At 43.0% G+C, this 17,282-nt stretch overlaps 1 protein-coding gene across 1 annotated transcript in view; it reads right to left on the reverse strand.

The window, feature by feature from the left end:
* LOC100703684 (canalicular multispecific organic anion transporter 1) overlaps positions 1-16,943 on the reverse strand; it is a 33,460-nt gene extending 16,517 nt beyond the window's left edge. The window contains exons 1-18 of the mRNA XM_019366603.2: positions 16,786-16,943; positions 16,122-16,298; positions 13,843-13,983; positions 13,624-13,761; positions 13,320-13,442; positions 13,166-13,221; positions 12,828-13,083; positions 12,488-12,666; positions 10,677-10,854; positions 9,812-10,066; positions 9,259-9,324; positions 8,949-9,086; positions 8,722-8,868; positions 8,558-8,642; positions 8,373-8,439; positions 8,091-8,217; positions 1,417-1,593; positions 208-375 (exon numbers count right to left, since the gene is read on the reverse strand). Of these exons, the coding sequence (XP_019222148.1) occupies positions 208-375; positions 1,417-1,593; positions 8,091-8,217; positions 8,373-8,439; positions 8,558-8,642; positions 8,722-8,868; positions 8,949-9,086; positions 9,259-9,324; positions 9,812-10,066; positions 10,677-10,854; positions 12,488-12,666; positions 12,828-13,083; positions 13,166-13,221; positions 13,320-13,442; positions 13,624-13,761; positions 13,843-13,983; positions 16,122-16,298; positions 16,786-16,830 (2,523 nt within the window). The 5' untranslated portion in view covers positions 16,831-16,943. The remainder of the gene's footprint in view (positions 1-207; positions 376-1,416; positions 1,594-8,090; positions 8,218-8,372; positions 8,440-8,557; positions 8,643-8,721; positions 8,869-8,948; positions 9,087-9,258; positions 9,325-9,811; positions 10,067-10,676; positions 10,855-12,487; positions 12,667-12,827; positions 13,084-13,165; positions 13,222-13,319; positions 13,443-13,623; positions 13,762-13,842; positions 13,984-16,121; positions 16,299-16,785) is intronic.
* Between the last annotated feature and the right edge of the window lie 339 nt (positions 16,944-17,282).

Here is a 17,282-nt window from a genome sequence, read left to right on the forward strand (position 1 = left end):
TTAGCCTATTGTAACCTTTATGATCCTGTGTAAAATGAGGTAAAACAAGTAACAGGTGGAATATCCTGTGCAGAAAGTATTTCATGTCAAGATTCATCAGAAGAAATTAAATGGGAATGTGCAACTTTTTTTTCCTTAAAAATAATCATTTAACTTTAAAATATAAATTTTGAGTGAAATGTTTAACATATGTTGTTACGCACAAACCTTGTTTTTAAGTATTCCATTGGGTCCAATTACATTTTCAAATAGATGCTTTCCTACATGGGAGTCCACAGCAGACAAAGGGTCATCTAATAGATAAATATCAGCCTGACTGTAGACTGCTCTGGCTAAGCTCACACGCTGCTTTTGACCCCCTGAGAGATTGATACCCTGAAAAGAGAAGAAAAGAGGGGAAAAGAGATACCGGGATTTTCTTTAATGCAAGGAAGCCTTTCCTATATAATAAGAAAAGCTCTTCTGTTTTGCCCCCAAAGGTTGATTCTGTTCATCTGGACGTAGCGTTTTCAGTGGGAGAAACGTTTCGACACTCATCCAAGTGACTTCTTCAGTCTCAGCTGACTGCAGGTTTCCCCAATCTTATAAACAGTACATTTGCATAATAACTGAAACTAGCACCACTGAAGGAACAATGGGCTGGGAGGTCAGTTCCTTCATCATGATTATGCAAATTCTTATGACCACTGATTAACAACCAATGATCAAAGCTCACTGATCAAAGACCACTGATCAATGGCCACGAGTACCATTCACAGGGAGTAAAATGGCCTCCTGAAAGCCATTAACCAGGACCTCAGTGATGAGGATGTACACATCCTGGACAGGGAGGAACGCTGTTTTGAGCAGGGAGTCAAGGAGGCCATTTATCTGAAAAGGGAAAGACCATCTCTGAATCAAGGAGGGGGCCTAAAGGTACATCTGTCACCATCTTACAATGCTGTGATTGCAGCCATTCCCCAACTCTCTGTGAATGGTACTCATGGCCAGTGATCAGTGGTCTTTGATCAGTGGTTGTTGATCAATTGTCATGAGAATTTGCATAATCATAATGAAGGGACTGATCTCCCAGCCCATTGTTCCTTCAGTGGGCTGGTTTGATTCATTATGCAGATGTACTGTTTATAAGATTGGGGAAACCTGCAGTCAGCTGAGACTGAAGAAGTCACTTGGATGAGTGACGAAACGTTTCTCCCACTTAAAACGCTACGTCCAGATGAACAGAATCAGGTTTTGGGGATTTACTTACCTGGATGATTGAGCATGCATCAAGACACTCTTCTGTTTTGTCATTTTTGCCATGTATTTAAGAAACATCTTTTTACATGTGTTTACAATAAACACCATACACAGTATTTGCATACAGGAAAAATATTTGTGTAACCAAAAACCTGAACCGTTTAAAGTGTAACTCACTTTCTCTCCAATCTCAGTGAGGTCTCCTCCAGGCAGCAGCTCAAGGTCAGGGGCAAGAGCACAGGCCTGTATTACTTTTTTGAAGTTCTCTTCCTCATGTGGAGATCCAAACAAGATATTATCCTTGAAAGTAGCATTTTGGATCCAGGCTTGCTGTGGTACAAAAGCAAGAGAACCCTGGAAAGAAATGGACTATTACTCAATTACAGATGTCTCACTGCATTTTTGTCTTATCACAAAAAAATGTTTATTCTAACAGTTTATTCTGTGGGTAAAATGGTTTGTGTTATGAGCAAATCATCTGCCTCCACTTCACAAAATTTGTGCAAAAATATACTTCTTTATTCTGGTGGCCAAATAATCTCCTTCAATACTGATGAGTTTAGACCAGATTATCAAAACTGCCTTGAATGAATTAGGCTGTTGCTGGCTTTTTTTTGTTTCTGCATCTTTGCTTTGTTTGTTAAAGTCTTTAATGTTTAATTATTGCATTCTTTAAAAAAAATAAAATATTGTATTGTGATTGTTAAAGTCTTATACGCTTTTTGTATTCTAATCCTTCTTGAATCTAACTACAGTATTTTTCGGATTATAAGGTGCACTTAAAATCCTTCAATTTTCTCAAAAATCCACAGTGCGCCTTATGCATGAATTCTGGTTGTGCTTACTAACCTTGAACCGATTTTATGTGGTACATGGCTCTTTAAAATCTGTCAAAATGTTTTAGTATGACTTTGGTAAGCTACGAAGCCGCACCGCTTGATGGATTGGAGCATTATGGCTACCATAGTCAGGAGCCTCGCGGAGTAATACGTACTGTGCTTCAACATAATATGACTTTATTGTGTGTGTATAAGGACCCCAAAATAGCACATGTTAAGAGACATGCTTATGAAGCATATTTCAAACTCAAGGCTATCAGTCACACAGTAGATAGGAATAGAGCAGCTGAGAAGATGAAGAATTTGATGGATTTGTGGAAGAGGAATGAACTAAAAAAGTGAGTTTATTGTTCTGTATTTTATGTGTTACAAGTGAACAATGTTGAGAGTCATTGTGAATGAGCTGAATAAAGTTTGACTTATCTGACTGTTTAGTTTCTGTCACGGTTCTGGGTCAGTTTTGACCCAGTATTTTGAGTTTGTGGTGGACCACTGGAGGGCTCCACTCACACCCAGTCCTCAGGAAGTGTTGTTGTTATGTTTTGGAGGGAAAAGAGTTCAGTTCTGTGGTGATGAGAATAAACGACGAGTGTTAATCGAGAGCTCTTGTGTCGTCTGTGTTTACCTCCACATTGGTGACCCCTGACTCGAACATGCTGCAGTCCGATGGTGGCACCGACTCCGCTCTGGATGCATTAGCAGCCGCCAGCCCTCTGCCTCCGGCTGCGGCTGCGTTTGCTGTGCCGCTTGAGCTGCCGGACTTTTGGCTTCACGATCCCCCGTCGTGGTTCGTGCACGTGGAGGCTCAGTTCGCCCTTCGTGGCATCTCGGCTGACGACACGAAATATCACCAGGTGGTGGCCTCTCTCGACCCGCTAGCCACCCGTCGTGCGTTGCCTCTCCTCCGGGACCCACCTGCCCGAGGGAAGTACGCCGCCCTTAAGGAGCTGCTTCTTCAGCGCTATGCCCTCTCCGACGCAGAGCGAGCCGAGAAGCTCCTCTCCCTCTCAGGCCTGGGTGGCGGTACGGCTCTCGAACTGATGGAGCGCATGCTGTCCTTTCTCGGTCCGGACGACGGGGGATTCCTGTTCGCCCACATCTTCCTCCGACAGCTGCCGGCGGCCGTGAGAGCCGGCCTCGCCAACTCTCCACTCCTGGGCACGAAGGATTATCGCTCCCTGGCTGAGGACGCGGATCGTATTCTCTTGGCTACCCGTGCTTTCCACGATCACGACCTAGTTCCAGCCTCGCCTCCTACTTCCCCGCTGACCTGCCCCGACGTGTCCGCTCCTTCGCTGGCGGCAAAGGTCGCGGCACAGCCACACCGCGGACGGGACCTCTGTTTCTACCATCAGCGTTTTGGCCCCAGAGCGCGCCGCTGTTTGCTGCCTTGTGTTTTCCTACCCTGGGACATGGGACCCGACAGCGCGCTGTAGTGGCCGCGACCGCTGGCGACAAAGAAAAGCTGCTCTTCATAGAAGACTCGCGCTCTGGGAGACGTTTCCTGGTCGACTCCGGCTCACAGAAGAGCCTCCTTCCCCGTCCGGCGCCGACAGTTTAGCAGCGGGCTGCGGACCGCAGCTCATTGCGGCTAATGGCTCTCCCATCGCAGCGTTCGGGGAAAGGTTCGTGACTGTTTGTTTTCATGGTCGGGATTTCCAATGGACCTTTGTTGTTGCCGCTAGCTCTGTTCCTATTTTGGGCGCTGATTTTCTTTGTGCTCACGGACTGCTGGTCGATGTCGCTAACAGACGCTTAATCGACGCCCAGTCTTTTTCTTCAGTGCCCTGTTTCACTCGCGCCATCGAGCCCCTGAATCGGGCTAATTTGGTGACTTCTGGGAATGTTTTTCAGCGTTTGCTCTCTGAGTTCCCTTCACTGACTGTTCCTAATTTCTCAAACACGGCAACGAAGCACGGGGTTGAACATTATATTCCGACGGTCGGTCCCCCGGTGTTCGCGCACGCGCGCCGCCTCGACCCCGCGAAACTCTCCGTCGCTCGGGAAGAGTTTGCCGCCATGGAGCGCCTCGGCATTGTGCAGTGCTCGAATAGTGCCTGGGCCTCTCCGCTACACATGGTGCCCAAGTCCGACGGTCGGTGGCGGCCGTGTGGGGATTTTCGCCGTTTGAATAATGTCACGGAGAACGACCGTTACCCCATTCCCCACATACAGGATTTTTCCGCCCACCTCGCCGGCACCTCGATTTTTTCTAAAATTGACTTAGTGCGGGGGTATCACCAGGTTCCCGTGCGCGCCGAAGACGTCCCGAAAACCGCCGTTATTACCCCTTTCGGCCTGTTTGAATTTTGCGCATGCCGTTCGGCCTGAAAGGCGCCGCCCAGACTTTTCAGCGGTTGATGGACTCTGTCTTGCGCGGGCTGCCTTTCGTCTTCGTGTACCTTGACGATATATTGGTGGCCAGCTGTTCTGAGAGTCAGCACGCGTCACATTTGCATCAGGTTTTCCAGCGCTTGGCGGCACACGGCCTGATCGTCAACCCCTCCAAGTGCCAGTTCGGCTTGCCGGTTCTGGATTTCTTGGGCCACCGCATTTCCGCTGACGGTGTGGTTCCGTTGCCGGACAAGGTCCGGGCCGTTTCGGCTTTTCCGCGTCCCGCGTCCGTTAAAGCGCTGCAGGAGTTCTTGGGGATGATCAATTTCTACAACCGCTTTCTCCCCAGAGCCGCGCACCTGCTGCAGCCTCTCTATGCTGCCTTGAAAGGTAAAACTGCTAAGGACCCGATTGATTGGCTCCCTGAACGCATCCAGGCGTTTTCTGATGCCAAGGCCGCGCTGGCAAACGCCGCCCTGCTTGCCCACCCGTTTCCATCGGCGGAGATCGCGTTGACCACCGATGCGTCGGACGTGGCGGTGGGCGCAGTTTTGGAGCAGCGGGTCTCCGGTGTCTGGCAACCGCTTGCCTTTTTCAGTCGCACGCTTAGGGACAGTGAGCGCAAATATAGCGTTTTTGACAGGGAGTTGCTGGCCCTGCACCTTGCGACCCGGCATTTTCGTTTTTTTCTCGAGGGTCGGAGTTTCACCGCCTACGTTGATCATAAACCCTTGACATTCGCGATGTCCAAGGTCTCTGACCCGTGGAGCGGGCGCCAGCAGCGCCAGCTGGCAGCCATTTCCGAGTTCACAACTGACATTCAGCACGTGGCTGGTAAGTCCAACTGCGTGGCCGACTGTCTATCCCGCGCGCTGGTTTCTCCCGTTTACGTTGGCATAGACTTTGACGCTATGGCCGCTGATCAACGGGCGGACCCGGACGTCCTTGCCCTTCGGTCTGAGCAGACGGGCCTTGTACTGGAGGACAGACCCGTGTGGAACGGCGGGCCTAGCCTGCTTTGTGACGTTTCCACCGGCCGACCACGCCCTGTAGTTCCACTTTCGTGGCGTCGTCGCGTTTTCGACTCCGTACACGCCCTCTCTCATCCAGGCGTCCGGGCCTCGGTCAAGCTGGTCAGCTCTAGGTTCGTTTGGCCGGGCCTTCGTAAATCGGTGAAAGAATGGGCAGCGGCGTGCATCCCATGCCAACGCGCTAAGATCCATAGGCACACACAGGCGCCCCTCGAATCCTTCCGCGTTCCAGGGAGGCGTTTTGATCATGTACATGTGGATCTGGTTGGTCCCCTGCCGCAGTCACAAGGTTTCACGCACCTTTTGACTGTGGTGGACCGCACAACCCGTTGGCCTGAGGCAGTGCCTCTGGCGTCCACTACAGCTGCAGCAGTGGCCAGGGCATTTTTGTCAACGTGGGTTTCGCGTTTCGGTCCCCCCGCCGACATCACCTCAGACAGGGGCCCCCAGTTTGTTTCCGAGCTTTGGTCTGCCATGGCTGACGGCCTGGGTGTCAAGGTCCACCGAACCACTGCGTACCACCCGCAGGCCAACGGGATGTGCGAGCGTTTCCACCGGTCGCTTAAGGCCGCGTTCCGTGCTTCTCTCACAGATGGCAACTGGGTTGACCGCCTCCCATGGGTTTTACTGGGGTTGCGCTGCGCGGTTAAAGAAGACCTCGGGGTTTCCCCGGCTGAACTTGTCCTCGGTCAGCCCCTCCGGGTCCCCGGGGAATTCTTGCCCGAGAGCCCACCCCCGTGCTTCGCTCCCTCTGTGCTGTCTCTCCGTCCCCCAAGAGACTCGTTTTCTCTTCCTGGCCCAGTGCACCATTGTCTGCCCGACACCTTTGTTCCGAGGTCGTTGGACACTTCGCAGTTTGTTTTCGTCAGGCATGACGCTCATAGGCCTCCGCTGCGTCCACTGTATGACGGCCCCTTTAGGGTTATTCAACTGGGCCGGAAGCATTTCCTTTTGGACTTTGGGGGTCGTCAGGAGACTGTTTCTATTGACAGACTTAAGCCGGCACATGTGCTGCAGGATGATCAGTTGGTGCCGGCTCAGGCCCCCCGCCGTGGCCGCCCGCCTTCCACTGGACTGGACAACCCTGCTTCTTCCTCTGGGAGCACCCCCACCTGGCAGGGCCGAGCTATCTTCAGCTTCTCCTGGCCGCCCATGCCAGCCTGGTCCTCAGGCACGTTTCCCCTCAGCCAGCTCTCCACCTCCCCGGTTCAGCCGTTCTGGCCGTTTGATTAAGGCAAGGGTTCTGGACTAGGGGATGACCCTACTGGGTGTTCGGGGGGGCATGTGTGGTGGACCACTGGAGGGCTCCACTCACACCCAGTCCTCAGGAAGTGTTGTTGTTATGTTTTGGAGGGAAAAGAGTTCAGTTCTGTGGTGATGAGAATAAACGACGAGTGTTAATCGAGAGCTCTCGTGTCGTCTGTGTTTACCTCCACAAGTTCTTATATTTTGGTTTATTTTTGCATTATGGATTGTTTTTGGTTTCTCTGGTGCTTTGATTATTATAATAAATCTATGTTTTAGTTATTCTGGTGAGGGATTTGTTCTTCGGTTGTGTCTCTTTTTTAGTATAGTTTGAGTTCCATGTGTTATATTCTGTCTGCCTCTTAGTGTCGAGTCTGCGTCTTTGTGTGGTGGGTTCTTGTTTCCTGTTTTATTGTGAAAGTCCGTGTCTTATGTGAGTGTTTTCAGTTTGCCTCCCTTGTCTCGTCTTGTCAATTACTTCCAGCTGTGTTCCCCACCTGTGTGTAATCTCCCTGTGTTCTCTGAGTGTATTTAAGTTGTGTCTTCTGTTGTTGTAGTTGCTGGTCCGTCTGTGTATCTACCGTGTTTCTTCCGTGTGTTCTCCCTGCTGTCTATCCTCATTTGCCCACCCTCCTTCATGTTCATGTGTTGTAGTTTAGTTTTCCAGGTTCAGGTTGTCTTTAGTTCTGTGTTGCCATGTTCAACTTGTGTTTATTTTACAATAAACCCCGTTCGCATCTCCACTAGTGCCTGCAATTGGATCCTCCTTTATTTTTCTCCACACGGCTCACTCCACTCGCCGTGACAGTTTCGCTTAATCCGTTTTATAATCCAGTGCGCCTTATGGTCCGAAAAATACGCTACTGCTATGTAGACCCCCAAAAAGTTTATGCTGTTGATGTAGACATAGTGTTTTCAGTGAGACTCTTTCAGTCTAAAAAAGCTATGTCGAGTTGAACACAATCAACTTTTTGGGATTTCCTTATCTGGATGATCAAGAATGTATAAGGATACTGCTATGTAGAGTAATTTTATACTTTCAGTCATCAAATAAAACCCATAAATCATTGAATCAACATTAATTTTCTGTGTATTTAAAAAACAAAAAAATAAGGAACATAATTTCTTGAGGGAATAATAAAGTATTCTGATTCTGATAATCCCAGAATAAAGTCTGCCTTCATGAGAGATGAGGGAAGGCGCTGAAGTAAACACTGAAGCAAACTTAATTTGATTAAGCTACAGTCATGCTACATGTTTTTGGGTTTTTTTGTTTTTTTTTAAATAGGTAGTCATTTGTGTGAACGTTTGTGTTTTTTCAGTTAAGACCTAATTAGATGTTTTGGATTTTACATGTTTTTTTAACGCACACTACAGATACAAACGGAAAAAAAGCCATTACCCTAATGTTGATAAAACCTTTGGTACTGTGCATCTCTCCAAGGAGGGCTGACATAAGAGACGACTTTCCTGACCCAACAGCTCCCACTACGGCAACCAACCGACCAGGCTCAATGTCCAAATTCACACTGGACACACATGATAACTATAGTCAATGCTGTGAACACATCAGGGGCAAATAGGCAGACTGGAAAAATTGAAGCAATGCTAGAAAAAAACCTGGTGAACATCTCACAGTTAATTAAGTTAATCAGTAACTTTTTGATGACCAACACAGACATACTTTATCAGCAGAGGCTTTGCATCTTTTTCCCAAGCAAAGGAACCATCACATACACTCACAGCAGTGTCTAAAAAATGAACACAGACCAAGACAGAGCTTAACAGATGATCTGCACATGTAATAAACTGTGACTAAGCTTCAGTCTTCAGCTGTAGAACAAGTGCAAATTCTAATGGTGAACATACTGAAACTGGGGTCTTGGCGCACAATGTCACTGTCGATGTCTTCCCCTGCCAGAAACTTCTCCAGGCGCTTCTTAGACACTGCTGTCTGCAAATTGAAAGAACAGGTTAAGTTTGATTTTATCACAGGCTTGATACATGTGTGTGATCTAGGTCTGTTCACTTACTTGCACAATGGAAGCAATGAGCATGGGCAGCATGGCAAGAGGAAATCGTAGGATGTTGAAGAGAGAGATGGAAGTAAAAGCTTTCTCAGCAGTTAACACATTATCATTGCTCACACTAACAAATACTGCAAATGTGGCCAGAGAAACCTGCAAGTACAGACAGTTTAGGAAAAAAGATTGTTTACCATTTGATTCTAGTCTCTGCAAAGCTCTCTGACAGAACTCACCAGAGCTGGAGTGCAGTGGAAGATAAGGATGGAGATGGACTTTAGGTAAGTAAACCTTTTCATGACATTTAGTTCTTCCCCTCTAATGTCTTCCACCTGCTTCTGGAAGGATGGCTCCCAAGCATACAGCTTCAGAATCTGGTGAGAGACAAAAGAAAAAGACAGGGAGGAGGCAGTGAGGCAGAAGGAAGGGTGGGGCAGCAGAGCACTTATGGTTCATGACGTCACTGCAGTTTCATGAAGCATCAAAGCCTTAGACGTAAGGAAGGCATCTACATACACCATGGATACACTGAACAAAAGAGCTCACCTTGATCCCATTTAGAATTTCATTCATGATTTTCATTCTCTTATCTTTAAACTTCATGTTCTCTATCTGAAAAGAGACACAATGTAGCTCATGTTAAACAGGCAATAAGGAAATACTTAAATAAAGTGTTTTGAACAGCAATTTATTCTAATTCATTTCAAAAACAAAAACTAACTTTTTCACCAGCAAGAATCACGTGTTCAAAGTTACTGAGATCACTTTCTTCACATTAATGTTAATATTAATTAAACTCCAAAGAAATTTTTGGTCTTTTTATAGAAGGGAGACTGGTCTATGAGAACAAATCTGTATGTTGTCTGTGAGACACGTGGCTGAGCCTGCATGCTGCGTCACTCAATTGTCCAACTACTTTTGAGCCTCTGAAAGTGGGGGACTGTATAAAAATCTATTAAACAGTCAATGCAATACTTTAGTTAAACATCTTGAATAAAACATTAAAATTTGCAGTTTAATCTCATCTTGATTATTTGATTTAGAATCTCGCACAGAGGTTTACAGAAGCAAAGAAGATCTGGCAAGTTTTTCCCCTGACCTGTAGTTTTCTGGCCTTGGTTGCTAGCAGTGCATTGGTTGGAATTATTAACACCATGACTCCCACTCCTGCCAACACAGAAGGTCCTAACTCCAGCCACAGGAAAACAATGGATATGATGATCTGCAGAGGGCAGGACCACAGCAGGTGGATAAAGGTGGTCACATCATTGAAGCACTGGGCATCTGCTGACATCAGGTTCACCGTTTCCCCTACTGTTGACTCCTTACGAGTATCATTGGACACCACTAATGCCTTAGACAAGGGATAAAAAGGGCATATTAACTAGAAAGTGGGGTGAAAATTAAGTAAGAGAAGCATGATAAGTGATATTTTTTCTTACTCTGTATGTTTTTGTATATAAGCAAAGCAGGAGATGGATCTTCATGTCACTTAAAAAAAAGCCCATAACCCTATATATTGGGAAAAAAAGCAAAGCTGACCTTCCTTTAGAAATAATGTAAATAGTTTTTGATGTCTAAGGAGAATTTTCTTCATTTCCTGATTTACAAGATTTGATAAAACTTAATAAAACTTCATAAAAACAAAAATGATGTATTCTGATTGGCTATACAATCAGGGTCTTCACCAGTAGTGACTGAGAACTCACAAAATTAATCATTGAGATCATTAGTAAACGTATTGATGGAAACTCGAGCTACAGACTAACACAGGTGATTTTCTGTGGCAAGTATGTGCTGATAAAAGTTCTTTAAAACTGAAAAATCTGACAACTGACTTAAGCAGAAATTATGACTAGTAATTTTTTTCTTCTAATTTGTAACAGTAATTTATATTATACAGCATTTGATTTTTTTTTTCACAACAATGTCAATAAATGGTGTTCTGTCACTCCTGCTTTTACCTTTTTATACACAGCAGCCATAAGTGCAGTGCGAACCTTCATCCCCAGCACATGGCAGCGCTGGAAATACTGCTGTAGGGTCAGAGACTGTAGCAGAGCCACCACCATCAGCAACACTGCATACAAATAGCCCTCCCAGGCATACCTGGATTTGTCCTGAGTGAACGCGATCATCAATCTAGGAAAAACAAAAAAAATAGAAGAAAACATGCTAATCTCCGGCTTCATCTTCAGCACTAATCTAACAATGTCCTCGTTTCATCCTGGCACTCCTGTTATCGGTTATGAATGACTAATGTCGAGACATGAGGGACAGAGAGATTAAAGACCCCCTGCCTTTCTTCTCAACACATCTGAGAGAGGGTGAAAAAGCTTAACATCCAGTTTTTCTAATGTGATTTATAGTTTTAATCTTTATTTTTATCTTCATTTTTTAATCTTTCTTTATTTTTGTTTAAAGATAAATCTAAATATAAGTTTGATCAATATATTAAATGAGAAATGTAGTTTGAGTAGTGGAAAAGTGTAGATTTTGTGTCTGTAGACATGATCCAGCTTAGATGTTGTAGTAATGTAACAGTTAAACCCAGAATCAGAATTCATATGTGATTTAGCTTAGATCTTGGCCTACAGGTGCCAGCAATGTGAAGGATGTCTCTTAAATGTTCAAATGTCATGAGATTTTCTATGTTAAGAATAACAAAGAAAATGTAATGAAGTGATTTTGAGGTAAACTCTGATAAATCAGATAGATAGTGTGTGGTTGGACATCAGATGATCTTATGTCAACAATGGGCTTGAATGACTAGAAAGGAGGAGAAAGAAGGGGAGGCAAATAGGGGCTTGGCAGAGTATAAAAGAGAGCGCCCAGAAGCATTCATTGATTTTCCCTTCATCTGCTGTGAGATGAGCAGTTCATTGATTTTGTATTTTTGGGGACTTTTGTTCTGCTTGTCTGTGCCATGTTGGATTATTAACCTTGAAGAGGGTTTGACTTCCATTGTTGGTGGATTGTATCTTCCCGATTTTCCCTGTGGATTATAATTTTGAGATGATTTGAATGTCATTTTTATTGTTGGGAGTTCGAATATCCAGGGGATGCTATCCTGTTGGATGATTTTCATTAATACGGAACACTGAGATAAGCACATCTTCAGACTTGGATGTGACTGTCTCCTCTCCAATGTTAAGAAGAAACTCAGTATTAACTCACTCAAATTTCCTGCAATTAAAGTCTAAATTGTTGATATTCACCTTTTAACTCGTTGTGAAACAGTACAGGTAAAAATCTGAGTATTAACCCATTTTAGAGTAAACAGCTCTTACAGGTTACTTTAGCCATTTACGTATAACATACCCTTGAGGCCTACTGTCAAGCCCTCTAAAGCTAACCCACTTAAATACCAAGCGCACCAATAAAGAGGAGAGCTGCTGTAACTATGTGCCTGACGGAGGCCAGGACTGCAAGGATTTTACAAGGTAATAGCAAGTAAATAATAAAAAAAAACTTTAAGGAGAATGAAATGGATTTAAAAAAAAGGTTTACACAAATTTGGGAAAACTGTTACATCTGTGACAGAAAATTGTATAAATTCCTTTAAGTAATTTGATTGTCTTATTAAAAAATATGCATCAGAAAGTCTAAAAATTGGATTATTAAGAGACCATTGAAAACCACTGTAGTACAACAAAGTTGAGTTGCTGAGGAAATGGTTCAGCTGCATTGTGGGTAACTGAATAACAAGAACAACATTGTTCTTCTCTTAAATCTGTTGTTTTATTTCTGTAACGTTCTGTAATATCTTACTCACTTAAGAAGCTGAGGACTGACGAAGGTTAACACATCCTCCAGAAGTTTGAAGCAGACAGATTCAATCAGAATCCTTTTAAAGGTCTTATAAAAGGTGGTAATCAGCCATGAACTGGGATAGTTCTCTTCCTCCTTACTGTCCTTTTTCTTCTTTTCATCTTCTGTCTTCCCCCTTTCCTCCTAAAAGAACAGATCGTTTAAGCACAGTTGATGAGATTTATTCAGCAACAACCTAGTATCTGGGATCCTTAAAAGGCAGCCATGGTGTTGGTGACATCCGTTTGGACTGTTGCTCAGTAGTGTACATGGGTGTGGAAGTGTTTTTGATTGAATGCTCTCACCATCATTAGTACATCCTGACTCACACCTTTCCCCAGACCACTGGAAAGGCCATTTTGCTGTGGGTCTTCCTGGGCACTGTCTCTGGTTTTAGCTGATTTCTTTTTCATCTTGTTCTGGAAGCGGACCCTAGCTGCATCCAACTCAGGCTTCATGAAATGCTGGAAACGCTCATTGATGAAAGCAGTGCTATCACTCTCATTCAGATCCCACATGTCCTCCTGAACCAGAGGTTGTTTGTAGCCTTTTAAAACCATACTGAAAAAACAAACAGAACTTTGAAGACACGGAGCACATTTGTAGGTGCTTGTTAAGACTCCTATACTGACTTTAACGTTACCTGTTTAACCAGTTTAAAGTAATTCTGCTCAAAAATGGTGCACCTGCTTCAGGATTCTGTGGATAAAAACAAGGTTCAGTGTATCTTATTTAATTTATGCTTATGAACTTCGGCCTTTGAAAACAAACAAAAATGAATAACAAATAAAGGGTACCTTTTTTATAAGGTCTTTAGCTTCTGGGGGGATATCAGCCATAGTAGAAAGAACTAGTGCAATCAGTTCAAGCCCAAAAGAAATGTAGAAAAGGCTGAAACGTGGGACATCAGGGACCTCGCCCTAAATACCAAAAATGAGAGAAAGAAAAACTTTAAAGGGTCCCGAAGAAACAGAAAACAGTGTGTTATGGAAAATATGGAGAGTTAAAAGTCAATCATGTCAAGTTATTGCACCATGTCTGAGTAAATCTACTATTTGTCCTTTACTTTAATCCAACTTGATCAAATGTCTTCACTCATACCAGTCTGAGAGCCTCTCGTAGGAGGGTCTGGAAAGGAAAGATGTCACACACTACAAGGAGTAACCAGAAGAGGAAAAGAGAGGCAGAGTCTATTGCTCCTTCCCGTCGTAATCCTTCATGGCAGAGCAGGACAAGGATCTAACAAAGAAGACACATCACAACATAAAAAACACATCCTTTCAAATTTAAATAAATAAATATAAAGGTTGCTCTATTTACCCATGTGACTACAAATAAAACCGGATTTGCGTAGTATACACCAGCATTTGTTGAAGATTGGTCACTGTTTGGACCAAAATCTTCTCCTAGTGTGACTCCCAGGTGTGCTATGGCCGTCAGGAACAACAGGGACACCACAAGCTGAAGGAAGAAAACACAGACCAGACAGGAGAATAAATCATGTTATTCCATTAAAAAATGTCTTTTCATAATGTTTTATATTAGATTTTAACCAGTACTGTGTTTTTAAGTTTTCATGGGAAAACAAACTGAGTTCTTCCCTTCAAGGTTTCAGAGAACTGATTACAGATTCCTCTCTTTTTGCTTAACATACATAGTGCTGGAATGACACATCTCTTTGCCCCTTTGCTGTGATCACTTGTCCTTTTCATGTTAGAACATTTCATACACAGTATATGCATTTATAAGAAACTCACAGAGACAGGCCTCTTGGTGTTTTTGATCTTAATAGAGAATTTACACTACATGTGTTTTAGCTTCATTGTGCAAAGTGATGCATACACTTTAGCTGTTGAATCTTTTCTTACATCGACCTTTTGAAAAACATTTTTCTTTTTTTTATTGTTATGACCTAAAACACAGGTGTCGAACTCCAGTCCTTGAGGGGCAGTGTCCTGCTGCCACACATCTGAATAAAATTTATCAAGACTCTATAGAACTTGACTCCATGCTGAGGTGGCAAATCAGCAATTTGATTAGTAGCTGGATAGTGTAGTGGTAAGACTACACACCTTTGAAGTGTGAGTCGCAAGTTTGATTCTCCTCCAGTAAGGGTCCTGGTTAGACCCCCCCTATGTGAAAATTTATGTTTTTACAACAAAACATGTCAGACTGTTCTGGCCTGTGCTTATACAAAAGTAAGCACTGGTTGGTCTTTTAGAGGTTAATTTGTATAAATGATCAGTTTCCTCTGATGAATTTTTCCTTAGCTTTTTGAGAAAAATCTTCACCTTCTCTTCCAAAAGGTAAAAATTCCAAACTGTCAGTTTGTAAGCGTCCCATAATCCACAATGACCTCTCCATATAAAGTCTGTTTCCTTTCTGTATCGTATCTGACTTGAAAGCTAACTGCTATTAGGCTTGAATGGAAAGTGCTCGTCCTTCACGCCTTGTTTCTTTTTAAAACTAAAATGTGAAATCTTCCTGAGTTAAACCCTTCACTTCTTACTGACATTTTTGTATTAAACAAGCTAAGCAATTACAAATACATTATGATCGTTTTAGTGTTACAAATTTTATTTTAAAAAAGTGTATTTAAAATGATATTAAATTATATTGTATTTTTAATTATGATAATTACTGTGATTCCATAGGCATTTAACATGTATTGTCCAAACTCTTTAATTTTTAAGAATTATATAAAATATGTATTTCTATCTTTATAGTTTTTATTGTATATTTACCACTTTTGGTCAATAATTGTAAAAAAATAGATAACCAATATAAAATGCAATGGATATTATTTACTCATAAAATAAACATTTATACATGTTGTCACCATTTTTTGGGGATTAACGTGTGAGGTCAAATATTTTCATAAATGTTAATTTATATGCATTTTTATGATTTTGGCTGCAATATAGTGAACAATAACAAAGCCTGGAATAAGTATGCATTTCACATGCCACCGTGACCACCGTGACATGAAACCAGGCTGTTATACAGAAATAGGAGAGGCAGGTTACCACCCCAGATGTGTCCTCATCTGACCAGCGCCAGAAGGCTGCGACCAGCCTGTGGGCCAACGAGGGAAAGCCAAGTGTAAACCACGGCCTCTCCCCAACAGTTTTGATCAATTAAAAGCACAATTTCGTGTATAATTCTCTGTAATGTTAAGTGAAGGTCACTCTCTTTCAGGAACTTGGTTACAAATAACTGCTTGCAGACAGTGGTTTTCTGAATGAAAGAGATCCATGTACATGCTTATGGTTTGAACTGCTTGAGGCAATAAATGATTCGAAACTTGGATTCAGACTACGTCAATCTTTTACCCAAGATAAAAAGAATGCGCAACAAATGCTTCCATCAAAACATAACATATGTGTTAATTGTCAACAAATCCATGTAAAAGTACAGAAACTAGTTTTAATGTCATTTTGTCATCTTTTACTGTCATTTTACTCTAATTTGATTCATATTTTATGTATTTAAAAACAACAGAAATTCAATTTTTCCTGTAAATTCTGTAAAACAGTAAAGCTATAAACTGAAACAACAATTTTTTTATGAAGATGTCTTTATTAGATAGTATTTCTTACCTGTTTGCAGATGTAGAGCTTGGACAGTTGTTTTGTGTTTACTTCTGTGCTCTGACAGAGAGCCAGCAGGTGCCATGGGGCACAGAGCCACAGGAAACAAAGGGGGATCCATACAAGAACTGTCTGTTCCACACATAGTGGGAGGTCTGGGTCTGGTCGCTTCAGATATGAAACATTCTGAAGGACACAAACACACATGCATAACAAAATCCTGCTGCCCTTCTAAGGGAACCAGAAAGTTGTCTTAAAAGTGCAACTGATTAGCTTTCTGAAACCAGAAACTTTCTGAAACCAGAACGTTAATCATCTTCTTTTCTGCATATTTGGAAGATGTCTTTCATAGTTGCTGTGACAAACAGAAACCATGACCTTCTTGTTTGCCCAATCTGTGTTGAACGGGCTGACACAATAACATGAACAGCTTTTTACACTTGTCTTAAAGCTTTTATGTCTCCAAAGCATAGAAAAGAAATTCAGATCTTCAAAAAAACCACCACAAACCACAAACTTCAACACTATGACATCAATATGCCCCTGACATGGTATTATAAGGTGTTATTATGTCTATTTGCTGTCATTCTCAACATACATTCCAGACAATTTACTTTGTATGTTACTAGTGAATTTACCTTAATTCTTCAGTCTTTCTGTCTGTTTAACTCACCCAAAAGGTGGACCCACAGTACTCCTCCAGAGCTGCCGCACACATGCTTTACAGTGATAGCTTCAGTCAACCTCAGCTGACCAGACAAGCCGACGCCTCTCACCCTCTGCCCCACTACTGCTGTGTTTGAGTCAAATACTGCTGTTTTCTCCTCTGTCCACCCACACTTCACTGACAATTGTAGGATGTGGCTGTAAGGGACTTTGATCCGTGAGGTTTTTTAAGCAGAAAAAAAAGTTGCTAATTCCCTCTACAGAGAAACGACATTAATACAACAGAGATGTGCTGTATTAGCACAGAGAATACAAGATTCGAATCTGTGCCTGGTTTCTATAAAAAGTACACTACAGGCTTTCTAGTGAGTCAATGAGAACAACCGATATAGCAAAATCATTTACAGAATCAAGGTTTGTAATTTGTGCAAATAAGCTCCAGAGAGAGGAAAACAAAGTGAAGGACTTACATAAGTCTTACCATGCAGTTTTAACTACTACTTT

This window comes from Oreochromis niloticus, linkage group LG13, assembly GCF_001858045.2.
Source record: "Oreochromis niloticus isolate F11D_XX linkage group LG13, O_niloticus_UMD_NMBU, whole genome shotgun sequence".
NCBI classification, from domain to species: Eukaryota; Metazoa; Chordata; class Actinopteri; order Cichliformes; family Cichlidae; genus Oreochromis; species Oreochromis niloticus.